Raw genomic sequence first — 14,441 nt, forward strand, 5'->3', positions numbered from 1 at the left:
GCAGATTCTAAGTGTAACAGTCAGAAGAAGTGAAAACACCATGCAACCTGCACAATACTCAAGTGAGGAAACTATCAGATCTCCTTCTGAAACACCATAATTTCAAATTTCAGTTGAAAAGAGCATCAGTATTTCATAAGACCAACTGTTCATTCACTATAGCATATGCATCAGAATTTCCCACTCTCAGATTTATAACTAACTATAGAATGTGGGAAATCAAATTAAGAAAAATATTCCATCATTGGAATGAGCCAAATCATCAGCTTAAAAGAAAATGTCCATCCAATCTAATGATCAGTGCGGTGTTAAAGTATTTAGGCTTTGAATAAAATAATGTTCAACAACTGCACTTATCTACTGATCTTTCAATAAGCCAGTTTGAATTGGCTGAATAGCAGCTCTTTCAAAAAAAGAAGTGACTGGGCAAATGTATGGTATTCAAAATTAAGCCACAAAGAATGGAGAATCACGTTTGCCCCTATCTGTGCCAAATAAACCAGAAAAGCTCATGGTGCAAGTGGCAATAGATTGGCCTGAATAAAAGACTGCTTCCTGTTAGCCAGCCAGAAAACAGGCCTAAACAGGTTAGCTTCAGATTAGTAAGATCGAATGAGTGGTGTGCCACGGACTTCAGAGGTCTCAATTTTTTTTTAAACCAACGGACAGAAATTATAGGTGCTAAACTTGATGATGAGTCAAAGACAGGTAAGATAACCACCTAAAGGAGCAGCGCTCCGAAAGTTAACGCTTCTATAACCTGGTATTGTGTGATTTTTTTTTAACCTTGTACACACCAGTCCAACACCGGCACCTCCAAATCAAGAGGTAAGAAAATAAGTTGTGAGGAAGCAAATATAAAAAGATATTGAGTGGACAAGTATGTGGCAAAAGCAGTACACTGTGGGAAACTGGTACAGTTTGGCAAAAGCATTAAAAATATTATCAAAGTCGTGAGAGATTGCAGAGCTCTGAGATACAGAGTAACTGGCAATCTTAGCACACGAATTGTAAAAGTCGTTACACCGGCATACAAACCAAAGTAGGAAAACTAACATGATGTTATCCTGAATGAAAATTTTAAGAACTGCTGATGCTGGAAATCTCAAACAAAAACAGAAGGAAATTGCAGGGCCTCTAACTTCCCACAACATCCTAGGATACACTTGATCAGGTGCCGGAGATTTATCCACCTTTATGTTTTAAAACCTCCAATACTTGCTCTTCTCTAATGTGAATATTTATTCTTTCCCACACCCACTGAATTCTCTAGCCTTCCATTTCTTTCGCCACAGTAAAAACTGTCACAAAATAGTCATTTAATATCTCTCCCATTTCCTAAGGCTCAACACAAAGACACCCTTGTTGATCTTTAAAGGGTCTGACTTTCTCTCTAGTTGCCCTTTTGTTCTTTATGTACTTGTAGAATCTCTTTAGATTATCCTTAATTTTATCTGCCAGGGGTCTCATATCCCCTCTTTGCCTTCCTGAAGTCCCCCTTAAGAATCCCTCTACACTCTTTGTACCCTTCAAGAGATTCATTTGGTCCCAGCTGTCTATATCTAATGTACGATTCTTCATTATTCTTGACTAGAACTTCAGATCTTTATTCATCCATTGTTCCCTAATCTTACCATCCTTACCTTTTACTATAACAGGAAGATCCTTTCACAGACATTATCACTATGACATTCTCCCAACACCCCCCCAGCTAAACTAAAATAATTAGAGATACATAATATCTGCAAAAGTATTTTATGTAACTATTTTCTGTCAAACCATACACATACAACTAAAAAAGATTGTTTGCTACATGTTATGTTCTTCTACTGATCTAGATTGTTTAAGTAGATGGTTGAAGGAAGAAAAATCACCTTGGGCTTTGCAAGTCAGTAATTAATTTGAGTGACAATTTTGCCCTATCAAACTCACAAAATATCAATGTTTCACAAAGGTGTACAATAATAGTCAATATATTTAGAAGACTAAAAGGGCATACAATAGATATCTGTAGTATAGTGAACAACATTTGGCTTTGATCAACTAAAAATGAACATCATCCCTATTGACTTACGGATCCGGTGAAACCCAGTTCTGACGACTTACTTAAAGACACTTGCCATTGGAAAACTGGGTTGTATTTTCTAAGATTATTGTGGTGTGCTTTAAATACCAACTCAACCTAACAAGCTAATGTAGCTTATTATAAGAAACACTAATACATAATTAGAAGTGTGTTATTTCCAGAATTATCAATCACATTTATAAAGTCAACCTTGCACTTTGCAAGGGTACTTGTAAACGTTTACAACTTAAACATTTTAGCAAAAGAGCCATAATTTAAGCTTGTTCAGTATTTGTGCAAAACTGCATCAAAATCAACAGAAGATTCCTTTCAATATGTGCACTTCTCAGGTTACTTTTAGTTACTTGCAAATATCATTATAGTGTAAATCCACAAAGAACAAAAGCAAAAGTTGCTGGAAGAATTCAAGTCAGGCAACATCTACGGAGAGAAACTGAGTTAATGTTTTCAATGGAGCTTGATTTGAAAGTGCTGATGAAAGGTAATTGATTTAAAATGTTAACTTTGTTTTTGTTCAGATGTTGCCTATCTTGTTGAATTTTCCAACATTATGTTCTTGTTTCTTATTTCAGATTTTCAGCACTTGCAGTATTTTGCTTTGATACAAAGAACAAAGTTCAATTTTGAACACAAGTTGTAAAGCCAGCTAATTAATTGCTGAGAGTTTTCACGAATCCAATTTCTCACATTGCTTATTGCCCCCACTACTTGTACATTCTGAGTTTTCTCCTTTTAGTTTTGATGGGACTGATTTGTAATAGTATTTAATCTGCCTGACACTGGTCGTAACACATCCTCACCTCCTCTGCTGACATCCTACCCTCCCAGTAACTGGTCCATAGGCTATTCCTCACGAATGAATCTAACCACACTGCACTGGTCAGCAATTCAAATGCGAAGGGCACCACAATCAAGCCTGAACTAATCTTCATGTTACATTCATATTTTTGCAGACATTCCTGAACAGTAATGAAGATTCAAAATATGTTTTTATCCCCTTCACATAAAGTAGAATACACATGCAGCTAAATTTTGGGGCGGCTCGGTGGCTAGCACTGCTGCCTCACAGCACCAGGGTCCCCAGTTCGATTCTGGCCTTGGGTGACTATCTGTGTGGAGTTTGCTCATTCTCCCAGTGTCTGTGTGGGTTTCCTCTGGGTGCTCCGGTTTCCTCCCACAGTCCAAAGATGTGCAGATCGGGTGAATTGGCCGTGCTAAATTGCCCATAGTGTTAGGTGCATTGGTTAGAGTGAAATGGGTCTGGGTGGGTTACTCTTCGGAGGGTCGGTGTGGACAGGTTAGGGCCTGTTAGGGCTAAAGGGCCTGTTTCCACACTGTAGGGAGTCTAATCTAAATTGCCCAGAGTATTCAGCGATGTATAGGTTAGGTGCATTAGTCATGGGAAATGCAAGGTTAAAGGAAAGCGGTAGGGGGATGGGTATGGGTTGGATGCTCTTTAGATGGTTAGCGTGGACTCGTTGGGCCGAATGTCTTGTTTCCATACTGTAGGGTTTCCATGGAATTTATCATCTGATCTAAACCAAAAATACATGTTTCTGCTCAGTGTGTACCACTTTGAAAAAGCTGATGCTGTCAACATTTGGAGATCTTTGCTCAGTTTAACAGAAGCAAATACTATTTCAAGTAGAAACAGAAAATTAAGAAAACACAATTTAGCAGAAGTATTTTGGGAACTGCCAGGAAAAAACTCCCCTAAATATTTGTAAAATGCAAAGCGCAAAATACTTGCAAAATTACAGCGAATGAAAGTATTACAAATGCAGTGTTTCTCACAGAAGTTTACCAATAAAAGTAACATGATTAAAATAAGGCTCAAGTCTCAAAATAAAGCTCAAATATCAAACCTTTGCTGAAGATTCCTTGTGATCTCCGAGACCATCCTGTAGGAATGAATGGAGATGACAGATGAGCTGCGGCGCTTCTCAGACACCAGAGGACTTTGGGATGCAAGTTGACGACCTGTGTAATGTCTTGCTTCTGACATGCAGTTACACCTTTAGGAACTAGGCTTTAAGAACTGTTATGCTTACTGGGCAAGACAGAAAGCTTGACAATAATGCATTTAAAAATCTGTGTACCAGGAAACAGTTTGATATGAGAGAAATGGTTTTTCAAACTCATGTAGGTATATCATTTAAATCTAATCTGATATTGTTATTCATGACTGTGGTGCATATATTAACTAACTATCTTGCTAATTTACATTAATGTACAAACCAATTACGGAAGAAAGCCCCCCAGAAATGCAGCATTACAATAAAATTTAAAGTAGAAATGTTTGTATTAACAAATATGCACAACTTCAAGTAAGTTAACTATATGTTTAAATTTGATTATATTATAGAACACTGTTTCCCATGTAAGTATACTAAGTGAACAATTAACTTCAATGCAAAAAATGTTAATTTTGTAAATAGGTGCAGCTCAACAAACCACAATGGGCTCTTTAACCTCCCTCCAGTGCACTGCATCCAGGAATTGGAACTTACAGCTCGAAGTTTCAACCCACTGCAAATTCAAGGATTCGTGGGGGTTCATCTACATTAAAATAAATACAGCAAACGAAGCAAGGAAGCATCTGCCCTGATTCTTCTATTAGGATACACCCAGGTTTCGTGCTGCGTAGAATGCCATCGGCCCTCTTGGCTGGAAGGCGGGCTTTGCTGCCATATCTGCTTTTCCTAAGGCAGGTTTCAAAAGGCTGGCACCCCCAAGGGAAAATAAACCCACGAAGGGAAGATACTAACAACAGCTGCATGCTGACAGAATTTACACAACTACAGGAGATCTGATCACCAAGGAGATATTAAGACTTTAATGGAATCCCCTCCATTACTTCCTTCCTAGAAGGTACGAATTGGTAGAATGCTCATCAGCGGGCCTCATGAATCCAGAGGTATCCGGTAATTCTGAACAACTTCAAGATTCTTCAGTGCTGAAACACTCTTCACTCTCAGTGCTGGCACCTCGTTTGCGACTCCACTTTGAAGCTATTTTGCTTGTAGCATTATTGCTCTCCAAAAACTGACCACTTAATACAATTTTGAGGCACTTCGGAGAAAAATATTCTTGCATTTTCCTCTGACTATTTACAATTTTCGCTAGGTCCTTGAAGCCTTTTATATAAAATTTGCTTATTAAAAAGTCCAATAAAGAAAACGAATGCATTTTCTATTTAAAAGAAACCTCCAGAGGCTCCACTGTGCACCTTGTATCACTTGAAGGAAGACGAATATTTCCAGAAAACCGGTATTCCAAATAGGACAGCCTAATATTGACGGTGCCTTCCTTAGGCTATACTAACCTTTACAGTAGTGGAATGTGACGGTGAAGAGTGGGAATCAAGCTTGCGTCGTTTTTGTTCTGAAACAGAAGAAGTATTACAGTCATTATGATGCTACATTCTAGTTGCTGATGCCAGCACATTGCAAATGTAAAAAAGTTACTTAAAAAAAATACTCTTTACACAGTTCTCCTTAGCTATATTCTAAATACATTTTTTAATTGGTATCATCAATATTTATTGTTTACAAACAAAATACAGAGCCGATAGATATTTTCTACATGTCATGAAACATCACAATAGGAATGAGACAACTAAGAAAATTATAGATGCCTCAGTGATTGTGTAAGTTCTTGTGGAAATTCGCTGTCAAGAAGTTACCTGAAATGTGAGTTAATTTTTCTTTTAAAAAACTCTGAAGAGAACTGTAAACCAAGTCTCATCAAATCTGGTTCAGACTCAATACTTCAATTCTATCTTATGGTCATCAAGTCAAAATTTTGTTTTGTCTAAACTTCAAATACAATAGACATGACTCAATTGTCTGAACCTTTACAGCAAGACCAAGAAAAGGGCAATATTGAAAGAATTTAGAAGTCTGTCAAGAGTTTGCACTTTGTTCTCATATTTTACTTCATTGCGGATTAGATTGAGCATCACCCACTAGCAGCATAATAACTGTAACACCCATGAGATGGTCCTATGACACAATTTTCGGCCATCACTCATTTGTCCTTGTTTGTTATCAAACTTTAATGAGTTTTTTGCACACTTGGTGGTAATGATGGGTGGTATTTGTACACGTGTGAATGGGTTAAGACTGCTAAATATTGACTTTGAAGAAATGTACACTCTTTAAAATTACAACATGTTTTTTACAACAAAATGGACAAAATAGACAGTGACAGAACCACCATGGTGACATGCAGACAGTTTGGTGTTTTTAGACAAGTTGAATACCAAACAGTCAGATACTTCACCCTCTGAAATAGGCTTCTGACAAATGTATTAAATTTAAATAAGTTATAAATCTTTTTAGAAGGGATGTACCAGGGTAAAGAGGACATCTTGCTATATTGAGAAGTGGAGTAGGGTATAAATAGAAACATTTAAATGAGGCAGATCATAGTCAATCTCAGCCTCCTGGGATTTGCTCAGTCTCGTCAATTTGAGGATGATTCTGTTACCACATACTTGTCTTTGAATCAAATTACCATGGGTTTGATTCCCACTTCAAAAAGGTGAGCATTTCATATTGTTTAGTCATTTCAGTGAAGATCTAAGAGATGTGTTCCAAATGAGATATTAAATAAATGAGACCCTATCTATCCTGATTGATACTTGTACAGCGTCACATAATAAATCAAAGGCTTTGTATCAGATCTAATTAATGTTTATTCTTTCCCTAATATTATTACAAAGAAATATCTGGGCTAAATTAGTTTATACCTGCTGCTTCAATTTTTTTGTTCGTTCTGGTTGCTGAGTTTTCCTCTATGTTAGCAAAGTCAGGTTGCCATGTTGTATATGTTAGAACAGTAATCACATTTTAAAAGTATTTAATTGGCTGTGATTTGCTTTTTGACAGGGTTGTAAAAGTTACAGTATAAAGACACATTCCTTTCCTAGTTCAAGAGCATGGAGCCTGATTGCAGCATTTCATGGATGAAGAGTTTCTGACTTATCGCCATTCTTACGGCTGGATTTGCATTTTCACACTTCAACAAATTCAGCACAGTCTTCCAGTAAAAGGTATTATGTCTTAATGTTTTACCTATAAACATATTGTTTTATTTTTGATAATGTCAAAAATGACATATTATAAGTTTCTTAGAAGCACTGGCAAAATTCATCAAACGAACTCACTTCTGCCAAATCCTTTGAATGTTGCTTGCATGACAGGCAAAAGCCCACAGCAAGTTATGAAACAGCCATATTACAAAACAAGGACTGTAGATACTTTGCTGCTGGAATCAGTACTACATCAATCTTATTACTTGCTTAAGATCTTTAAAATAAAGTAGAAGGCAGTATCTTTTCAACTTACCCCTCTCAGACTCTGAAGATTCTGAACGTGGAACTGGGGACTTCAAGGACCCAGCAGCAGCTGCTTTTTCTCCTTTAGTGCCTGTGTGACTTTCTTTGGATTTGGCTTCCTTTAGTGCATCTCTCTCCTTGGATGGTTCCTTTTCTTTCTCCTTTTCCGAGTGTGGCTTTGCTTCAGGACAACTGGATGTCGACCTGGATTTATCATCCTTTGCTGTCTTCTCTTCCTTCCTGATTTTCTCTTTCTCCTTCTCTTTTTCAGCTTTTGGTGTTTTCTCCTTGGTCTCCCGTACTTTTTCCTCTTTGTTTGCCCGTTCTTCTTTTAATTTCTCCTTTGCATCTTTAACTGTTGTTTTTGCCTCTGGAGGGACAGCTAGAATTGTCTTCTCCTTGTCTCTTTCTTTCCCACTTTTTTCTTTTTCTTCCTTCTCTTTTGTTACTTTGTTGCTGGGAAAAAAAAACAAAGTACATCAAAATAGTTCCAACATTATATACTGGTTAATGCACTATGCACGAGTGGATGACGATATCTTTTGTGAAAACTCAGTTTCACCTGGAACACAGAAAATAGCAGTAGGCCATTCAGCTCACCAAGGCCACCAATATGCAACAGGATCACAGCAGATCCTCTATCTCAACATCAGATTTCTGTTTTCTTCCCATGACACCTTTAGTTTGACAGTGATTTTTGAGAAGATTTGTAGCCCAGGTTCTCCGTGGCAAACTACTGGAGAAAGCGAAGTCACATGGTGTTCTAGCTAGTTGGATGAAGAACTACTTGAGCAACAGGAGACAGAGTAGTTGAAGGGAATTTCTTGAAATGGAGTAAGGAGACCAGTGGTGTTCCACAGGGATCTGTGCGGGGGCCACCGTTATTTGTGATATACATAAATGATCTGAAGAGTGCATTGTTGGTCTGATCAGTAAGTTGGCAGATGGCATAAAGATTGGTGGAATAACAGAAAGCATAGGGGACTGTTAAAGAATACAGGAGAATACAGATAGACTGGAGAGTTAGGTGGAGAGTACTTGCTGGGCCGAAGGGCCTGTTTCCACACTCTAAGAAATCTAATCAAAAGAAAAAGTGGCAGATGGAGTTCAATCCAGGCAAATGTGAGGTAAGTTTGGCAAGTCCAATTCTGGAGCGAACTATACTGTAAGCGGAAGAGCCTTGGGTAAAGCTAAAGAGCAGAGAGATCTGGGAGTGCAGGTCCACGTGCCCGGAAGGTGGCTGCGCAGTTAGATAGAGTGACCAAGAAGGCATATGATATGCTTGCCTTCATCAGACGGAGTATTGAGTATAAGAGCTGGCAGGTCATGTTAAAATTGTACAAGACTTTTGTTTGGCCGCATTTAGAATACTGTGTACAGTTTTGATCGCCACATTACCAAAAGGATGTGGACGCTTTGGAGAGGGTGCAAAGAAGGTTTACGAGGATGTTGCCTGGTGTGGAAGGTGCGAGCTATGAAGAGAGGTTGAGTAGGTTAGGAGTGATTTCATTAGAAAAAAGGAGATTGAGGGAGGGACCTGATTGAGGTCTACAAAATCATGAAGGGTGCAGACAGGGTGGATAGAGATAAGCTTTTTCCCAGGATGAGGGATTCAATAACGAGAGATCACGTGTTCAAGGCGAGAGGTGAAAAGTTTAAGGGGGATACACATGGAAAGTACTTTACACAGAGGGTGGTAGGTGCCTGGAATGTGTTACCTGCAGAGGTAGTAGAGGCAGGTACAGTAGATTCATTTAAGTTGCGTCTGGACAAATGCATGAGTAGGTGGGGAGCAGAGGGATACAGATGCTTAGGAATTGGGCGATAGGTTTAGACAGTGGATTTGGATCAGTTCAGGCTTGGAAGTGCGAAGCGCCCGTTTCTGGGCATAAATTTTCTTTGTTCTTTGATGTTACATGGAGTGGAGGGATTGAGATATAAAAATATACTGAAAAGGCCAGGACTTTTTCCACTGGAGCATGAGAAATGGAGGACTAACCTTATTGAGGTTTATAAAATCATGAGGGGCATAGATAAGGTGGATGACAAGGTTCTTTTTTGAGGGTAGGAGATTTCAAAATTAGGGGGCATATTTTTAAGTTGAGAGGACAAAGATTTAAAAAGGATAGAAGGGGAAACTTCTTTAATAAAAAACAAGAGTGATTCGTTTGTGGAAAGAACGGTTAGACAAAGTGGTGGATGCAGGTACCGTTACAATATTTCAGTGACATTTGGCTAAGTTAATGAAAAGGAAAAGGTTTGGAGGGATATGGGCTGAGCGTCGGCAGGTGAGACTAGTATGGGAACATGGTTGGACCAAAGTGTCTGTTTCCATGCTGTATGACTCTATAAGTCTAAACCCCAATCAAGAAATTTCTCTTTAATTCAATCCTAAATGATAGCTTACTTCAAAAATAATTTATAACAGGGAGCACATTGAGATTCCTACGTGATGAGCTATCATTAAATAAAACGTATCAGCAACTCCAGTGTAAAGTCAAATTCTTACCTATTTACAGCATTACTTCCATTGCTGGCTGTGACTTTGGGTGTTGCATTAGCAGCTTTGTTAGTAACTTTAATGGCACTCTGAGATTTCTCCTTCAGTTTATCTGCTAAAAGAATAAAATAGAACAGACATTTCAGTTCATTCCATTCAAGATGGGAGTCTTGTTTTGCAAGTTCATACAAGTATACAAAGAATTTTTTAAAAGGCAAAACTCAAACATATATATATATATATATATATATATACTCCATATCTATATTTAATCAGAAATTATTCCCAAACAATCATTTTATCTTGATACGTGAAGATGAAGTCTTTAAAGAAAAGAAACAAATAGCTTCAGCAGCTGGACAATCACTGTGCACTAAGGGCATTGACCCTGTGATAGGGTGACCTGCTGCTGCTTCTTCAGATGGGTGTGGACACCTCTAAGCTTGTTTGAAATCCTGGGCCTAATGTCTTCCATCTCCAGGAAGTTATTCTGGCTCCCAGTATCACCAGGAAATCCAGTCTCCTTCAAATGCCCCCAAAAGCTTGACTCATCACTATACAAATCAACTTGGATCTGAAACAAAATGAGCAGAAGGCCATTTCACCTCATCAGCCTATTTGGCCATTCAATGGGTTATGACTAATCTGAAATTTAAATTCTTTAACTACCTTCATTTCATATCAGATACTCAGGATTCACACAAAGAATTTACAACTTAGCTCATGTTAAAGATAAATTACTGTTAATTTTCCCCTCCATTTCTCCCCTGAAGGCATCACAGAATTTGGCTACAGTCATCAATTGTCCCATAAAGCCCTGATAAGCTGCATTTAATATTGTAAAACTGCTTTGCCAAGCATACTTAATCACAGTGGACCTCACTGTGAACCTTTATCCAATGTCCATAAATATGTGCTGTTTGATAGGAAAGACTGGCTTTTGACCACTAAGTATATATGCAACAAAAGAAGTTCATAAGACTGAGGTCACCAAACTCAATGCAGATGAAGAATTATACTAGCCCCATAAATATTTTTCCTGAATCACAAATCTGGTGAAATCTTGAACAAAGATGATTAGTTGGTTGAGTTTTAATTGGCATAATCAGTCAAGCAATTGTAAATACCAGTCTCCTCATTTGTGCCTTCTTCTGCTTTAGCTGCATTGGTAGTTGCTGCAGCAGGTTGTGTGACTGTGCCTGGCCCATTTTGAACTGTTGCAGGCGTTGCACTCCTTGCTGGGGGATCTTTGTGGTGGAATTCATTTTCAGGAACCATGTATGGTTTCCTACTTTTCAACTGGCCAGAATAGCTGCAAGTCGCACAAAGTGTTAAACAAGCAAAGAAAAAATATCTTGACAGACAACCATCAATGGAGTTACAAAATAACGAACTATTCAATTTGCATGCTCTAAAATAAAAGCATTAATTGTTGAATGGAAATCTCATACGCAATGTGGAGCTTCTCAAAGCACTTTAAGGAATCATATCTGATACCCAAACATAGCTCATTTTGAATGAGAATGGCAGAATGGCACAGCTTTCAACTTTTTTAGAATTCCCAGAGGCATCGTGAAGCAGCCGCCCCAGTATGGTCTACACTCTTGATTGATTTGACTTAGGTCACTCGTCTCAGCCAAGTCTTCAAAAGTAGCTGAATTTGAACAAGTCTTATCTCTGAAAGATTTTATAATCCCATTTGCGAAAGGGTACAAAACACTCACCATATTTTTCAAACCAAACAAAAACCTAAAACCCTCTGAATTTTTGTATAATAGAAATTTAAATGTATAATACACATTAAATTTACTGTATTTGTTCTCAATTTATAACCCTTTAAAGGCGTCAAGATTTGGCTTAGCAAAAATCTAAATTAAGTCCAGATGCTGACTCAAAATTCTCCAAGATGGCTAGGTCACTGTGCAAACAGACAGATTGAAAATATTGTAACCAATTAGGCTGCTGGAAAGCAAACTGCACTGTTCTTCCATTAATTGCCCAAAGTTAAATAGCACTCAGAAATAATTGAAAGAAATAAGAGACTGCTGAAGGGGAACCAACAAAACAAAAATCAAAACCGTATAAGCCATTTGATTGACGATCAAATAATAAAAAGGCACAAGTATTTGAAACATACTAAAAGTACACATAATTGCAACTTTTTGGCAAAATATGATTTCATAGACCAATTTTCTGTCACTGAGTGAATACTAAATATTGAAAATACTATTAAACATCTTTTCATGGAATAACAGAGCCACCTAGTGTTAAACATACATAGGATCGTTTCTCCCTCCAGGATTTTCTTCCCTTCCTTCTCCTAAAACGACAAATATACAAGAACACATATCTAACAATTTGCAGCATACTTCCAGGAATCATCTGCATGACCATTCTTTGCATTTGAGATGAGGTAATACCAGAAAACTTTATCACGATCAATAGTCAAACTTGATCTCAACAAATCTAGCACACCAAGCCTGACTTAATTTTCTCCTTGCACCTCACTGCTGAAAGGCTGAGATGAGCTAGATCAACATTAACCAGTAAAAAAAAACACGAGCCCATCCGGTTTGAACGACCTAGTACCACGCAGTTTGGTTACCCATGACACCAGAGGGCATTCCAGACACAGTTAACAGAAAGCTGTGCATTCAGAGCATGTATCAAATCAAACATCAACAATTTTTACTGTTATGAGGCTTATGCTCAGGTAAGAAGATACAAGTCCATAAATGACAGCATTGATGACACGTCAACATAACTGTAATGGCTGGGAAGTACTATGAGACAGCTCAAGTTACAAAAGGGGCTATTTAAAGGTAATACTTTAACATCAGGTTTTCAGTTTTCTCTGGATCACAGTGACTGTTTGCTTTTATAGTTTTTCCGAGACTAAAGCTCAGAAAAACATTGCAATGATCAAAAATTTCATATAAGCCAAACTAACTAAAAAAACTGCATTAAAATGCAATTTTAGCCTCTTAGACATAAAAACGACAAGATATATGATATTACAAAAGGCTTAAAAAATTAAAAGACAAAATATGCCAAGAAAAAGTAAGACACTTTTGCCCTTTTGAATTTAGATTGGGACAGAACAGTTTCATGCCCATGGACTTTTAGATAGATAATCCACCACTCTTTTACCAATAGAAGACTTATTGAATTATGAGAACAGGCTTGCGCCAAGTTGACAAATTTCAAGTTTTGTTTAAAAAGTGGGCTTGCTACCCCTGGAATATAAAAATGCAATTTACAAAAGTACATTCTCATCCTTGCAGTTGCTAAGAAATATGATCTTTATAATGGCTTTACTTGACTCACCCAGGTTAAGCTGCAGTTTCACATTTAGAAGTTTTATTTCAAATCTAAATTGCCTGGTTCATTGCAGCAAATTCAACTCACTCAGTAATTCAATAACCATTAATGCAGCACATATATTTGCTCAGTGACCTGGAAACTTCACACCAATGATTTCAAAAAGATAAATTGTATTTAGTTTTTTTTAAACTGGATTTTTCAGCAAAATTTTCAAACAATTACTTTCTACCTCAGCAGGAAGTGCATGCAGTCACAAACTATGGAACTTAGGGTCTTAATTTCAAATTAAATTTTACTAAGACTCAATAAAGATAATGGCCCAAAAATTACAGTAAGAAGCCAACAAGCTGCACACATTGTTTGTTGGTCATGCCATTCCAGTTTATGTTAGGTGTATGTAAATGTAAGATGGAAGATGGAAGATGCATGCCACCCTCTCCAGGGCATTAGTGACTGGAATGAATAAGGAAAGAAACTTGGTATGACTTTCACCAATCAAATTTCACTACAAGGTTCAGAATCCTTCAAACTTTAGGGGAAGTGATGGCCTAGTAATATTATCGGCAGACTGTTAAAATTCAGAGACCCAGGTAATGTTCTCAGAGCCCAGATTAAAATCTGCCATGAGGTGGTCGTGGAGGGGCAAGGGGTGGGGGTGGAGGAGGAATCTGAATTCAAAAAAATAATGGTGGAATTTCAGTTCTATTAAAATCTGGAATTAAGAGTTCATTGATGACCATGAAACTGTTGCCGATCACAAAAACCTATCTGGTTCACTAATATCCTTTAGAGAAGGGAACTGCTATCCTTACCTGGTCTGGCCAACATGTGACTCCAGACCCATAGCAATGTGGTTGACTCTTACCAGCTCACCACCACTTTTTCAAGGGCAATAGAGATGGGCATTAAATGCTGTCTTAGCCAGTAATGCCCTCATCCCGTCAATGAATTCAACAAAATTGAGAAATCAGTGTAAATTGGTAGCAAAGACATTATTTTAACTGGACTTGTAACCTAGAACCCGGGTTTTGAATCCCACTATAGAAGATAGTGAAATCTGAATTCAATAAAAAATCTGGAATAAAAAGCATGTCTCATGGTGAACTTGAAACTACTGTTTACCGTCTACCAACACAGCCGGTTCACTAATATCCATCCAGGAAGGAACAGAAATTCAGTCAACTTTGATT

At 37.8% G+C, this 14,441-nt stretch overlaps 1 protein-coding gene across 1 annotated transcript in view; it reads right to left on the bottom strand.

Annotated features, from left to right (window-relative positions):
• The window catches only part of thoc2 (THO complex 2), a 144,766-nt gene that overhangs the window by 23,408 nt on the left and 106,917 nt on the right, over positions 1-14,441 (bottom strand). Inside the window, exons 29-33 of the mRNA XM_060832504.1 lie at positions 11,055-11,239; positions 9,937-10,042; positions 7,438-7,883; positions 5,412-5,470; positions 3,952-3,987 (exon numbers count right to left, since the gene is read on the bottom strand). Coding sequence (XP_060688487.1) covers positions 3,952-3,987; positions 5,412-5,470; positions 7,438-7,883; positions 9,937-10,042; positions 11,055-11,239 — 832 coding nt within the window. The remainder of the gene's footprint in view (positions 1-3,951; positions 3,988-5,411; positions 5,471-7,437; positions 7,884-9,936; positions 10,043-11,054; positions 11,240-14,441) is intronic.

This window comes from Hemiscyllium ocellatum, chromosome 11 (assembly GCF_020745735.1).
Source record: "Hemiscyllium ocellatum isolate sHemOce1 chromosome 11, sHemOce1.pat.X.cur, whole genome shotgun sequence".
NCBI classification, from domain to species: Eukaryota; Metazoa; Chordata; class Chondrichthyes; order Orectolobiformes; family Hemiscylliidae; genus Hemiscyllium; species Hemiscyllium ocellatum.